The sequence below is a fragment of the Condylura cristata genome, unplaced genomic scaffold (genome assembly GCF_000260355.1).
Source record: "Condylura cristata isolate star-nosed mole 26May11 unplaced genomic scaffold, ConCri1.0 scaffold00023, whole genome shotgun sequence".
In the NCBI taxonomy this organism is placed as follows: domain Eukaryota; kingdom Metazoa; phylum Chordata; class Mammalia; order Eulipotyphla; family Talpidae; genus Condylura; species Condylura cristata.
The window spans coordinates 35,917,090-35,931,302 of NW_004567124.1; the positions used below are offsets into that span (position 1 = coordinate 35,917,090).

Below are 14,213 nucleotides of genomic sequence, written 5' to 3' on the forward strand. Positions count from 1 at the left end.
CTCTGGTTCTGAGCTGCAGCCTTTTCCCAGGATTTGGTTTCCCCTCCCTAGCTGAATTGTCTCAGTTTATCTCCAGGGTTGAAGCAGGGCTGGGAGAAAAGGCTGCTGAGCAGCCTGCAGCTGCTGCCTCAGGCAGGTTCCCTTTGTAGGGCTCAGTTTTATGTTTTTATGTTCAAATAAGATACTTGGTATAGTTTCAGTGTTCATGTATTTGTTGATCTTTGTCTTGCTACCTAATATGTGGTTGCCCTTACAAAATGAATGCTCATAAAATCTTTTTAAAGAAAAGTTTTGTTTACTGAACAATCGGTAATATGAAGTTTTCATGTTCCCCCCTCTGCCACAGTTTCTTCTTTTATTCAGCTTTGCTGAATTGCCCTTTTGTGGCCATCCCTGATGTGCAAGCAGCAAGAACCATAAAAGGCATCCTCAATTTTCAGGAATATCATCTCTTTCCAGAGAGCTAAGACAGAACGAGTGTCCAATCCATGCCCATCTAGAAGCATACTGAGTTCAGGTTTTGTGAGGACACAATATGGCAAAGTAGCCCAGGTTTGCAGGAAGAGAGATACTTGAATGAATGGCATACTCATTCACACGGCCATTTGTCCCAGCTCCTTGTTACCGTTATGCTAAAACTGGCATACTCATTCACACGGCCATTTGTCCCAGCTCCTTGTTACCGTTATGCTAAAACTGGATGAAGACCACAAGAAGATCCTAGAATGTCAAAACCACCCTCCTGGTGGGGAATCGAACTCATGCTGCAGTGACTTCGGATAGTTTCATAGTGATGTGCTTTAACTCATTGCACCATCAGGGAGGGCCCAGATCATGTACTCTATTAACAGAGATAATTTTAACTTCTTTCTTTGTTATGCCTAGGATTTTTACTATGCTGAATTTAAAAATGCTCTCATTGTCATCCTTGTTTTGTTGTTGACCTTAGAGGAACAGCTTATATTCTTTCTTCATTGAGTATGAGGCTTGTTGTTAGATTGTCTTTACTGTGTTTCCTCCTGGGTTATTGGTTATTATTTTTAAAACTGTTGGATTCTTGTCAAATTCTTTTTCTGCATAGGTGAATGTGTTTAGGTTTCCCCCATCTTCATTCTGCTAACATAGGAAATGATGAACCATTCTTGTACTGCAAGAATAAATGTACTTGGTCATAGTGTAGACAGCTTTCATTGCATATTGAATTCAGTTTGCTATCCTAAAGGAAAACATTTTGCCTTTAGGATATTTGCTTCAAAAAATGCTTGTAGCTTTCTTTTCTTGTTGTTAACACCAGGGTGCAGTTAATTTACTCTTTGTCCCCTTAAGCTGTAAATGGGAATTTTGCAGACACTTAAGGTAAGTAAGCAGAGAGAAACAAGCTTTGTTTAAGAAAGTAGTTTATTTAAAGGAAAAAAGTAAGGACTCCAGGTCAGCCGTACTTGGGAGGGACACGGGAGCCATTGTTGGCCTGTGTATGGGGGTAAACTTTATTACTTTATACTAAAATCTCATCATTCTATTTTGTGATGGGCTCTTTTCTCCTAGTCCCAGCTCTTATCTTAGCATTTATCTCCGATGTCCAACATCTTATTCTCTCAAGTTTTACTGTCTTAGTGTAGTCCTTCTAGATTTTCTGACCTCATCTCTGGAGTATGTTTTGTTTAGCATTTTTTAGAATTTACTGTCCTTATCTCAAAACCCTCTAACTCTTCTGAAGTCCCTGCCTGCACTGTCTCTGAAGCTACCTAATTAACCCCACCTTGCCCTGGGACTCATTGTCATGGTCTGATTTTGATTTTATAGAATATGTTAGAAAGTGTTACCTCCATTTGGATTTGTTGGGGATTTGAGAAAGGGTATTATTTCTTCTTTAAAAATCTGGCAGAGTGGGCCCTCCCTGGTGGTGCAGCGGGTTAAAGCACTGCACTGAGAAGCTAAAGCCATTTCTGCATGAGTTCGATCCCCGCCTGCCCTGGAGGTGACCACATGGCGTGGCAGACCTTTCCTGACCCGCCCACTGCTCCCCTCAGCAGTGTACTTCCTCGATCTGCCTGTTCTGCTCCCCCACTCTGTCTCTGGTGAAGCCTCTCACCACCCCTGAGCCTCTGGCCTGTACCGCAGTTCTGTATGTACAAATAAATCTTAAAAAAAAAAAAAAATCTGGCAGAGTGGCCCTCCCTGGTGGCAGAGCGGGTTAAAGCACTGCACTAAGAAGTTTAAGCCACTTCCGCATGAGTTCAGTCCCCGCCTGCCCCAGAGGTGACCACATGGCGTGGCAGACCTCTCCTGACCCGCCCGCTGCTCCCCTCAGCAGTGTGCTTTGTCGATCTGCCTGTTCTGCTCCCCACTCTGTCTCTGGTGAATCCTCTCACCCTCCGCATCTCTGGCCTGTAACTCAATTCTGTATGCATAAATAAATAAATCTTAAAAAATAATCTGGCAGAATTGACCAGTGAATTCATTAGCAAGGTTTCTCTTTGTTGGAAAGTTTTTGACTACTGAATCAGACTCCTTTCTAGTTTATAGGTTTATTTTATTTCTGTAGAATTGTTAGTAGTACCTGTTCCCCACCCCAACTTTATTCAGCCTTTACTATATTGAATCTTTTTTTCTTGATTTAATCAAAAGTTGTTCATTTTGTCAATCTTTTCAGAGGGTTTGAATTTCCTTTTTTGTTTTTCTGTTCTCAAATTTGATAGCTCACTGATAATTTTCCTTCTATAAGGTTTGGGTTTAGGTCATTCTTTTTCTAGTTTCTTAAATTGTAAACTTGAGGTTTTTTTTTTTTAGTTAAGTGTTTTTATCAACTATAAATTCCCATTAACACTACTTTTGTCATCCCATAGGTTTTGCTTTGTTATTTTACTTCAAGGGCACATTATTTAAATATGTAAATGTTTCTTACATGTTTGATAAGTCTTTTCATTAATGTAGACTTTGTCTCTGGTAATCTTCTGGAAGTCTATTTTGTCTGATAACTATATGGCCATCTCTTTTGTGTTTTGGTTACTATTTGCATCAATCTTTTTCCATTTTCTTAATTTCAAGCTTATGTCTTCGTATCAAAAGTCAGTCCCTTGTAGAGAGCATGTATTTAGATATTTTATATAAAAATATTTATTTATGCATACAGAACTGGGGTACAGGCCAGAGGTGCAGGGTAAGTGTATTCACCAGAGACAGATTGGGGAGCAGAATAGGCAGATTGACTGAAATACACTGCTAAGGGAAGCAGTGGGCAGGTCATTTGAGGTCTGCTGTGCCACATGGGACACCCCACTGGCCAGGGATAGAACTCATGCTACGTGCTGTAGTGGCTGTTGGATAGCTTCATAGTGCTGCACTTTAACCCATTGCATCACCAGGGAGAGCCCTAGATCATATTTTAAGGTCCATTTCACCAGTCTTTGTCTTTTGATTGGTAGTTAATTCATTAAAAAAAAATTTTTTTAGTGTGACATTGAAATAACTTTGTTTCAGGTGTGTGTCAACAATTAAATGTCATTATTCTGTTTTTTTAAATGCCTTATTCTTTGTTTTCCTCATTTTCTGTGTATCATCTTTGTGTTTACTTGACCTTTTGTAATTAAGCATTTTATTTCTCTGTCCACTTTCTTTTGAATAGGTCCTTCTTTGTGGTTACCATGAGGGTTGCATTTAACATCCTAGAGTAGTACCACTAATTTTAATTCATACTTCCTAAATTTCAAAAGCATATGAAAACTTTGCTCTTCTATAATTCTCTTCTTACCCCCTTTTAGTTATTGATCACAAAAATTACATCTTTAAGCAGTCATATGTATGAAAACTTAGACAAATGTACTTTTATACATTTGTAGTTAATCATCAAAGTCATAATACTAGCATCTTTAACTGCCCATGTATATACCTTTACTAAATTTTTTTATTCTTAAATAATTCCAAACTGAGGAAAGCCAGTTAGCATTACCTGTAGAGCAGATCTGTTACAGGGCAAACCAATGTGAACAGGGTTGCCTGTCTTTGGGTTCAGTCCAACATCTCCAGTTTTAGATTCCCAAAACCCCAAAATGGCTGCTTAATCCTGCCCCATATCCCAGCACTCCTCCCTCTGGTATTGCTGGGATTCGTAGTTTTGGTGTCTGGAATGGGGGTGAAGTTCACAAAACCTGTACCTGTAGAGTTCTTTCAGGACATCCTTCCCCCTAACAGGTCCAGTGTATAAAAATCAAATTTTATTTTTCTGGTAATTTTTTCATTTCGCCCTTTAGTTTTTGAAGAACACTTTGAATATATCATACCATTGCCACTGGTCTCAAGTTTCTTATGAGAAATCTGATCTTTGATATGATGTGCCTTTTCATTGTTGCTGTTTTGAAGTTTCTCTTTGGATAGTTTGTGTATTTTTCCCCCATGATTCATCTATGAGGAAATCCTGCAACATTACCAAAGAATATTCATCAAATGCTCTTTTAGATTTTTATTTATTCATTCTTCATTTTGTGCATTTTTCCTTCTCGGTTGTAATCCCTATGACCTTCCCAACACTAGTTCACCACCCATGTGCCATCACCATAGCCCCATGCAACGTTTCCACTCCATTTTTTATCCTATTTCCCTCTCCACCTTCATAAAATGTCTCTGGTATATAGTTGTTCATTGTTTTTCATCTTTTTATTACAATTGCCTCCCCCCACCCCCCGGAACCCTTACACTTCATGCTAATGAGTGAAACCATCTGGTATTTTTCTTTCTGGCTTATTTCACTAAGCATGATCCCTTTCAGCTCCATCCGTGTTGCTGCAAAAGGCATGAGTTTACCTTTTTTGATTGCTGAATAATAGTCCATTGTGCATATGTACTTTTTTTTTTTTAAGATTTATTTATTTGTGCATACAGAACCAGAGGCACGGGGATGGTGAGAGGATTCACCAGAGACAGAATGGGGAGCAGAACAGGCAGATCGAGGTACACTGCTGAGGGAAGCAGCGGGCGGGCCAGGAGAGGTCTGCCACGCCATGTGGACCACCACCGGAGCAGGGATTGAACTCATGAGGAACTGGCTTTAGCTTCTTAGTGCTGTGCTTTAACCCGCTGTGCCACCAGGGAGGGCCCATATGTACACTTTTAAAAAAATTTGTTTGTTTTTACATCATGTTGTGCCTTTTGCCACCTCAGTTGTAATCCCTGTGGACTTCCCATCACCATTTTACCTGTGTGCCATCAATATAGTCCTGTGCATTTCCTACCCAACCCCCCCCCCCATTTTTTTATCACATTCCCCACTCCACCCCCATAAAATGTCTCTGGTATATAGTCGTTCATTATTATTTCCCCCCCGTGTACCACATCTTTTTAATCCAGTCATCTACTTTTGGGCATTAGGGTTGATTTTGTCTTCTCTATTGTAAATAGAGCAGCAATAAACATGAGGGTGCAGGTGTCCTTTTGAATCAATGTTCTTGTGTCCTTTGGGTAGATAGGAGTGGGATTGCTGGGTCATATGGAAGCTCCATTTTAGCAGTTTGAGAAACCTCCAAACAGCTGTCCATAATGGTTGTTACTAGTTTGCATTCCCACTAGCAGTGTAGGAGAGTTCCTTTTTTACCACATTGATTGTGTATCTTTATGAACATCCCTTTTGAGTGTATCCTGTTTAACATTATCTTGATATGTACTTTCATGTCTTGATTCTAAGCTGTTGGCCATTATTTTAACATCATCTCTATTAAGTTTTCATTTTTGCTTCTGGCACACCACATGCATTCCTTGTTCTGCTTTTGATGGTGTCTAACAAATCTGTTTACTTTTCTGCCCCTGAAGTTGCAGATAGTGTAACTTCAATTGTGCTGTTTTCAAATTGTGCTTTTTCCTGCTCAAATATGCCATTAAACTCCTTTACTGCACTTTTTGTTTCAAAATGTTTTTTTTAAAATAATTACTGTAAATATTTGTGCTCATTTCCCTGACTTGCATTATTTGAGCATACCTTAGTGTGTATTATATTCAATGTGTGACTTGCTCATAGTCAGTTTCTATTTATTCTTTTGAGTATTTCACTATTATGATTAGTTCTGGCTACACACCTCCTCCTCACCAGGTTCATATTAGCTTATTGCTGGGACATCCCTCCAGTACGAGGCTTGTTGAGTCTAGGTTTCAGACTCAACAGACTTCTAGCTTAAGTAAAAGCTTAAGGTATTTCTTCTTTTCTGAGCATACATTTTTGCCTGGACATGAAATGTGACATTCTAAATCCCTCTGTAGTAAATAGCTATTTTAAGTGTCCAAATCCAAGAGATATAAACTCTTTTTTCTCTGGGTCTTCTGTGGCTAGCCATGTATTCTTTTGTCCCAGGAATTTCAGTCTGTAGTCACTTTACTACTTTTATAAGCAGTGTCTGCCACATTTCCTGCTTGATTCTCAAGTTATGCAAAGCCAAATCCTTTAACTATGAGTTGGACATCAGAAAAGATACAGTAACTTGCAATTAAATCCTATTCAGATTCTTCTGGTTTGAGGGAATTGAGACTATTGCTCTTTAAGAGTAGTCAGTACTTTACACTGTGCTGGAGAGATGTGGGACAAGGTAAGTTAAAAGGTTCAAAAGCTTTCCCACCATTTTAAAATTTTTATTACTGAGCACTGTCTTGGACACTATAAACTTTGTTATCTCGTGTTTGAACAAAGTTGGTCTAGGCAATTAATTGCCTTAAATTTTTTTTTTTTTACATATAACTGGGGTGTAGGCCAGAGATGCGGGGGGTAGGTAAGAGGATTCACCAGAAACACAATGGAGAGAGGAACAGATTTTACTGAAATACATGGCTTAAGGGGAGCAGTGGACATGACAGGAAAGGTCTGCTGCTCATAATGGGTTAGCTTCCTGGCCTAAACTCAGGCCACAGTGGTGACAGCACTGAAACTTAGCCCACAGATCACCAGAGAAGTCCCTGCCTTTTTCTTCTAATGTTTCTATGGGAGACAAGAGATTGGTGCATCTTCGCCTACCATTTTGCTGTCATCATTCAGGTCAACTACGTTTTATTCCTATCTGCAATTCTGGTGTCATGGCAAGATGTAGAAATTTTAGGTTATCTGTATGGTAACTGAATTTTGGGTAGTCACATTTGGTCTCAAATGTCTCAATCTGGCCATTTACATTTAAAATCACTGAGTTATGTTTTCCTCCAATTCCTTGTAATTATGAACATTATCTTGCTGGTTGTGATAGTTACTGGAGAATAACTTACACGAACTATTTGTAAAATGAAAATGCTCCACCTGTTCTTATATCCACAATTAAATGAAGTGCATTGCTTCTGCTAATGTTTTCTCCTTTATGGTAACATTCTTATAAATTAATTGTGGTACAGGGTAGAAATGAAATGTCTAAAACACAAATAGTATGTTACACAAGTATCTATTCTATTGCTCCAATATTAAAATAACTTTCTGGTAATATATCCTTTAGCGTATAAATGTTAATTTCCTTCATTTAACAAGGATGTTATTACTAATATATAGCTTTATTATTTTAGGACTCGCAGATTCATACCCATTTTCTACAAATGAAAATCAAACCAGTTATCTAATCTCACAATGTTCAATCAAAAGGATTTGGCGTCTTTATGAAAATGTATGGTAAAGTCAATCTAGGTTACACTGTGTGTCCACACTGTTTGTAAGAGCAGGTTTTTTCCTTCTAAGTTTTTGTGGATTTGGATATTGGACTTACATTTTTTGGTGTTCACTTGTGTTAAATTTGTATTTACATATAGTAAAACTTGCTACATGGCTTCCTTTACTAGGTTAAGAAGCTAGCATATTTGCCAGTGATCTGGGTTTAAGCAAAGTTGAGAGATCTGTACAGTAGAGTACTGGATTCCCTTTATCAGTATAGGTGAATGTAGATTATGTAACTGTGTACAATGTATCTACTACTGGTTTTAGTCCCAAGATTTTCTTTACTCAGCCTCTTCTCCCCTTTATATTCTATACCAAGATTACAAGCTAAGGCTAAATATACTGTTCATAACTGTGAAGCCTGACCTCTGAGAAACCCTATGTCACTCTCCAGTATTTTGTGGAATGGCTACTAGCTAACTCCTTTGGTAAAATGGCCTTAACTTGAAAAAAAAAAAAAAATAATCCTTTGAACTTCAGGCTTGTTTTGCTACTATTTTCAATTTCAAAATCCCTTTACTAGTCAAACAACTCTGATAACATCAGGGACAAAGGAAGTTTATGAAATATCCCTCCTATGCTATGTAAGCATATCCAAGAATCCAAATTTTGAGATATTAGTTTACTTGACTAACAGAAAAATTAATAGAAGATCTAAATGTTTATAGATTAAAAGTTCTATGCAAACTTTTGATTGAACTTTTTGGGAAACTAAGATACAGAATAACCATAAAAAAGATTTTGTAATATTAAATAGCAAGAGAAAATTTTTTGAGGTAAATAGTAAAGTCATAAAAATATAAAAACAGAATGTCATACTTACAAGTCTGCTAGTGAATTCTTGGAAGCACTGACCATTACAAAAAATACCATTTATTAGTTACATTGTATTAGGTAGCATATGGTTATCTGAACTGTAAGAAGGGGTGAGGGTGGAGGGGGACATGGCTTAGGCAAGACAGAAATCCACATTTCTGTTCTGTCTAGTAAGCTCCTGTGGAGGTAAAGCTGTTTAGGCTAGTTAGGGCAGCACATCACCAAGAGTAGAGAGACTCAGCCTCCTCTCGTTCTCCTTCCACGATAGTGTTGTCTCTAACGTAGAGTTCAAGTGGGCTTCATAGCCTATTTATAGTAAGTTTTCAAGAAAGAGCAAAAACCAATCACAGCGTTTGATCACTACATATTTCCCTTTACATTTCACTGGCAAAAGTGATTTGCAAGGGAGACTGAGAATGCAATGTTTGTTTTAGAAAGCATATTCCTGGATAAATATCTAAAGTTCTCTCATTATATGAAAAGCCAAGATGTTAGTACTCTGCACTAATCTCATTTAAATTCTGTATAATTGAAACCCAAACATAAAAATCATTTTACTGAGAATAGCCAGAATGTAGTAATTGATACCTACTAGCCTGGTTTCTGAATAATTGCTTTATTTTCTTTATTCACTCACCAAAAGCAATGAAATACAAAACATTATCTGAATTGAGTTTCTGACGTATATTTTATTAATAGCCAAACCAAAATAAGGTGACATAGTTGTCTGGTCTGCCAATTCACCATATAGAACTAGGTGGAGAAAAAAATTTCCTTTTAACAATTTCTTTATTGAGGGAAAAAGAAATTTTCTTTCCTTGTAAAGTACTAAAATACCGATTAGGCAATTTATTTGACTAAGCAACTTTAGAGTACTAAAACAAAAATAGTCCTTTAATTTTTACCAAATTAGTAAAAAGTCAATACATGTTAGTTTCTAAAAAATTGTAGAGAATGATGCCATTGCATATTTTTCTCCTTTACTAAGGGAGAAAAACATCTACATGATTCTGCTATAAGATCATCTAACAATTCAGAGGTAGTCATGGAATGAATGTCTTCAGTCTCCACCCTACAGATGAACCCTCCTCCAGTCTCCGTGGAGAGGACTACTGAAAGTCTTGTAACATAGCAGCTACTTATGGTACAATAGACATAATCAGGATGTTTGTATCTGATACAAAAAGTTCTCAACTCTGGGTCTGTATTACCTTATGTACAAAATTGTCCTTCATCTAATATATTAAAAAACAATTTCAACATAAATCTTTAGAGAGTCAAAGCTACAAAACATACATAAAAAGGTACTGTTGTCTGAAATACATATATCCCAAGTTTCCATTTCCTAGAAAAGGCAGAGCCTCCAAAATTACATATACGAAATCCCCTTTACAGGTGGCTTTATTTAGGTGACCCAAGATGAATGAGTGCCATTATTGTGGTATAGCTATGAAACAGATCATCATCCTTCACCTCATTACCCTTCTTCAGTGTAAAGTTCCCAGTGACTATTCGATCACATCCAATTTCTCCATTTCCAAAGAAGCCAAATAAAGGAACACTAGGAAAAAACTTCCTAAACGCATCAGCCTCCACATTCCTTTTGGCTCTGAAATACTGAAAGCCCCTACCAACACATGCGAACATGAAGCCGATGGTGTTCTGTTCTGGAATGTTGGCTGATTTCAGACGCTGTATGGCGGCCTCGGCAGTCTTCTCATCATTGACGTCCTCATTGAGAAGCACAGTGGCACTCTGGATTCGGTGCCCACTAAATGACAGTCCAACCACACCAGTGGCATCAATATCCAGAGGGTTCCTGTAAAATTCAGTTAGAAACTAGAAAGAAGGCAGTATATTTCTCATGGTAAAAGAAGAGAGAAATTCTCGGACTCACTGGTGGGGAGTTGCTTGCCTTAGCAGCATGCAGCTAGTCTGAGGCTCACCCTCCCCAACAAGACTGGAACAAAGATTAAAGTTCAATTACTGAAAACTAGTACCTTTAAAACAACTTAGAAGGCAGATCTATGGAGAAGTAAGAAATTACCTGTTCAGTCACAAATACAAAGCAGCAAATGCATCTCAACAATGATTTGTTAAAATCCAGCATGGGTTTTCTAAACATTAGAGTATCATTACCGTTATCATTCCCTTACTTTATTCACACACATGACAGGCTCCACTAAATGAAACTTTTGGTATAGTCTGGTACCAAACTTTTCAGTCTATCATCATTGTATCTCACCCCCTACTCCAGCTGTCAAATTCTTTAAAAGGTAAATACTAAAATTCAATCACAGTGGATAGATTTATTAAGAACCTATAACTCCAGATGTTTAGCTTTATGTTGTTTGCTCTAAAAGTAAATGTAATTATATTGCTCTATGTCTTATTTAATCCTTTGATCCTAGAATTCAATTTATGTGGAGGTAAAAACATGTTTTCATTTCTACTGGCCTGCTTTTATTTTAAAATATTTTATCCTCACTAAAAAAATATAAATATATAAAGTGTCAATAAATTTATAAAGCTAACTCAGTGAACACCCATGGTGGGGGTGAGGGTGATGAAGGAGGGACAAAAAAGTAACTTACATTTAAATAATAATCTAAGATTATACTGGCGTATCAAAATTTAAGAAGTGGAAGTGACTAAGATAATAAGACTAGTTAGTTGCAAAACCAGTTCCCGAGGGTCAGGGTCCATCTTCTGAAGTACTCTGTTGTTCTTTTGTTTCCTCTTTGGTGTACAACTGTAGTACATCAATCTCTTGCCTCAAAGATTTTATTTTTGGGGGGAGGGGAGTTTGATTACAATGGAACACTTATTTACTTACTGGCTTCTCTTACCCAATGACATATAAAGATGAATGAGTCCTCTAAGAAATAATGATTGGGGGTGTACTTTATCATAATAAAAACTAAATGATATACTAATAGGCTACCATCTCAGACGTTTTGTCTGAAAAACACATTGACATTTCAGAAGTAAATATATATTAAAGCACTACCGTGCTATTAGTATATAATTTAAAGCAAAGAGGAGAAATAACATAAATTAACTAGCAAGAGCTGGTATACATATGCATGAAATCCAATGTTTGATGTTCTGTTGCTTTAAGTTAAATACACTTGGCTTTTTTTCCCCCCACTGGTAGTCCAGGGATCTTGATTTTAATAAGGATCCCTGGATCTACCTGGCAGGAGATCAAAACTTAGATGATTTAACAATGGTTTGGCAGACACTACTTGCTAGATCCAAACACTAAGCAAATATAGTAAGAAACAAAGATTAAGTGTTTGTAGGAAGAATCTGGGGAGTAGAGGAACGAGGACACAGGGGCTTCTCATATTCCTGCTTCTGATAATCTATGTTTATGCCATTGGCAATTTATAGCAAATGACATTTATACCTACTAATTAGCTTAAACTCAGAATACTGTATTTTCAATCAAAATTGAAAGGGAGTAGAAAGGATTATTTATATTAATGAATGCATAAGCATTAGTAGCAAGTCAAAAACTTGCAATTTCTGAGCTTTAAAAGGCCTTTCAGAAGATCTAGTACAGAATTGTTCAAAATGTGTGCCAAGTAATTCCAGTATGCCTGCAAGGTACTTCAAAGAAAAAAGGTTCTGCGGATAAATGAATTTTGAACTACCACTGATAGTAATAGTATTCCTTCTTCAGATTTCCAACTCCATGAGCATATTAGAGGTTCTGAGATTCTTTAACCACAAAGATTCACTGTTTAACCATACATTTCCTTTAGAGGAGAGAGAGTTAGAGGGGAAGTGACATTAACGTTACAAAGAGTACGGAGCTGTCAAGGGAGCTGTGTAGATAATGTAGACAATAGCAGATAATATTGAGGTTTTAAGAGTGTGCATCCAACTAAGAATAACTTCTTATATGAATTGCACTATTCAAATTCAAGTAGATTATATTGAGTAAGCCTCTTAGCCTGTAGCTATTAAAAAATTAAGTGAGGGCTCTCCTTGGTGGTGCATTGGGTTAAAGCACCACATTATGAAACTCTCTGAAGCCACTGCAGCGTGAGTTTGATTTCCAACCAGGGAGCTGACCCACATGGTGCGGCAGACCTCTCCTGACCTGCCCACTGCTCCCCTCAGCAGTGTACTCTGTCAGTTGGCCTGTTCTGCTCCCCACTGTCTCTGGTGAGTCCTCTCACCCACCACACCTCTGGCCTGTACCCCAGTTCTGTATGTATAAATAAATCTTTAAAAAAAAAAAAAAAAAGTAGGTGAACTGTCAGCTTAGCAATTCTTTAAGAAAGACCCAAAGTAAAAACTTAAGAACATTTTCTATCATGCACAGAAGTCTGAAGTACATTTGACATACTTTTCAGAAGTCAGCGACACCAAGTTGTCCACCTGGCCCCCAGCCAAGATGATATTCATGTTACTGAATGTGCTGACTACTCGCTGCATGTAATTGCTGGCTCCTACCCTACAGCAATTATAGCCAAAAACAAGGACCACTCGAAGTTCAGGGTTATCTAAAAGACCTGCAAAAAATGAACAGCAAGAATTAAAGTCAGTCATAAAACAGATTTTTAAAACCTAATTAAAAAGCATTTTTATACAGCCTGCAAAATAAAAATGTTATTGCTAACCACTTGCAATCCTAATTAAATGCATTTTAGTGCTTAAGTTGTCAACTTTCCCTTGAAAGCTTTAAAACTATTCAAAATCTTTGCAACATTTTTCCTCATAAAAAAAAATATCAAATGGCTGTTTAGAAACTAGTAAGTCAACACAATGCGAATAAGAAGGCAGCTATTTAAGTGAATGCCCTAGAACTAGAAATGTTACCTAATCTGGAAAAGGGTCTTTGCAGATATAAAAGTTGAAGATCCTGAGATGAGATCATTGGGAATGTCTAAGTTGGTCCTAGATAATATGAAAAATCTCCCTACAGCATACACACACAGAGATAAACTACAATCAGATGCGATGTTGACAGCAACCAGTAGATGAAGGGACCAAGAACAGATTCACTCCTGGGGTCTCAAAAGAGTGCTGTCCTGTTTACACCTTGATTTTAGACTTCTGGCTCCCTGACCTGTGACAGATTGTCAATGGTTTCAGCCACTAAGTTTCTTATGGTGCCCAGGAACCTAATAAACCACTATAAAACAGGCCTTATCTACATTTTCTAGACAGAAGATAGAGGTGAATTAATGATATGGAAATTCATTTCAAACCATGAGCAATTCTGGATATGTGGACAAAAAGCTTACCACTAGGAATTGGCATAGTCTTAACAAGAAAAACAGGGGCTCCAGCAACGACCCTGCCAGCTCCTGGCTTTCACCTGGTACCCTTTTTGCAGTCATATCAATTTGAGATCTTGCCAGCATTATATCTAACTGGACCACATAACTCCCATATTGATAACCCTGAAGTGAAGTTTTCTAACAAAATATAAGACTAAGATCCTTAACAGAAATAAGGACAAAGGTGGGACTGAGTGACCAGTGACTTATACCAAATGATGACATCCCAAGAGAATATTTTCAATTCTCTACACAGTGAACCATTAATTTGGAAAGTTTTAAAAGGTCATGACAATACTTTCATGACATCCTCTAAAACATTATTAAAAGTTGTTCCATTATGGAATATTACTCAGCAACCAAAAAAGAGAAACACATGTCTTTTGCAGCAACTTGGATGGAGCTGGAAAAGATCATGCTTAGTGAGATAAGCC

At 37.5% G+C, this 14,213-nt stretch overlaps 1 protein-coding gene and 1 non-coding gene across 2 annotated transcripts in view; one reads left to right on the forward strand and one right to left on the reverse strand.

Moving 5' to 3' along the window:
- Positions 1–8,271, forward strand: part of LOC101619239 — a 33,029-nt gene extending 24,758 nt beyond the window's left edge. Inside the window, exon 4 of the transcript XR_001145713.1 lies at positions 7,522–8,271. This is a non-coding gene — a transcript (uncharacterized LOC101619239). The remainder of the gene's footprint in view (positions 1–7,521) is intronic.
- A 295-nt stretch (positions 8,272–8,566) lies between these two features.
- FBXO22 (F-box protein 22) overlaps positions 8,567–14,213 on the reverse strand; it is a 19,152-nt gene continuing 13,505 nt past the window's right edge. The window contains exons 6-7 of the mRNA XM_004687592.2: positions 12,843–13,008; positions 8,567–10,301 (exon numbers count right to left, since the gene is read on the reverse strand). Coding sequence (XP_004687649.1) covers positions 9,884–10,301; positions 12,843–13,008 — 584 coding nt within the window. The 3' untranslated portion in view covers positions 8,567–9,883. The remainder of the gene's footprint in view (positions 10,302–12,842; positions 13,009–14,213) is intronic.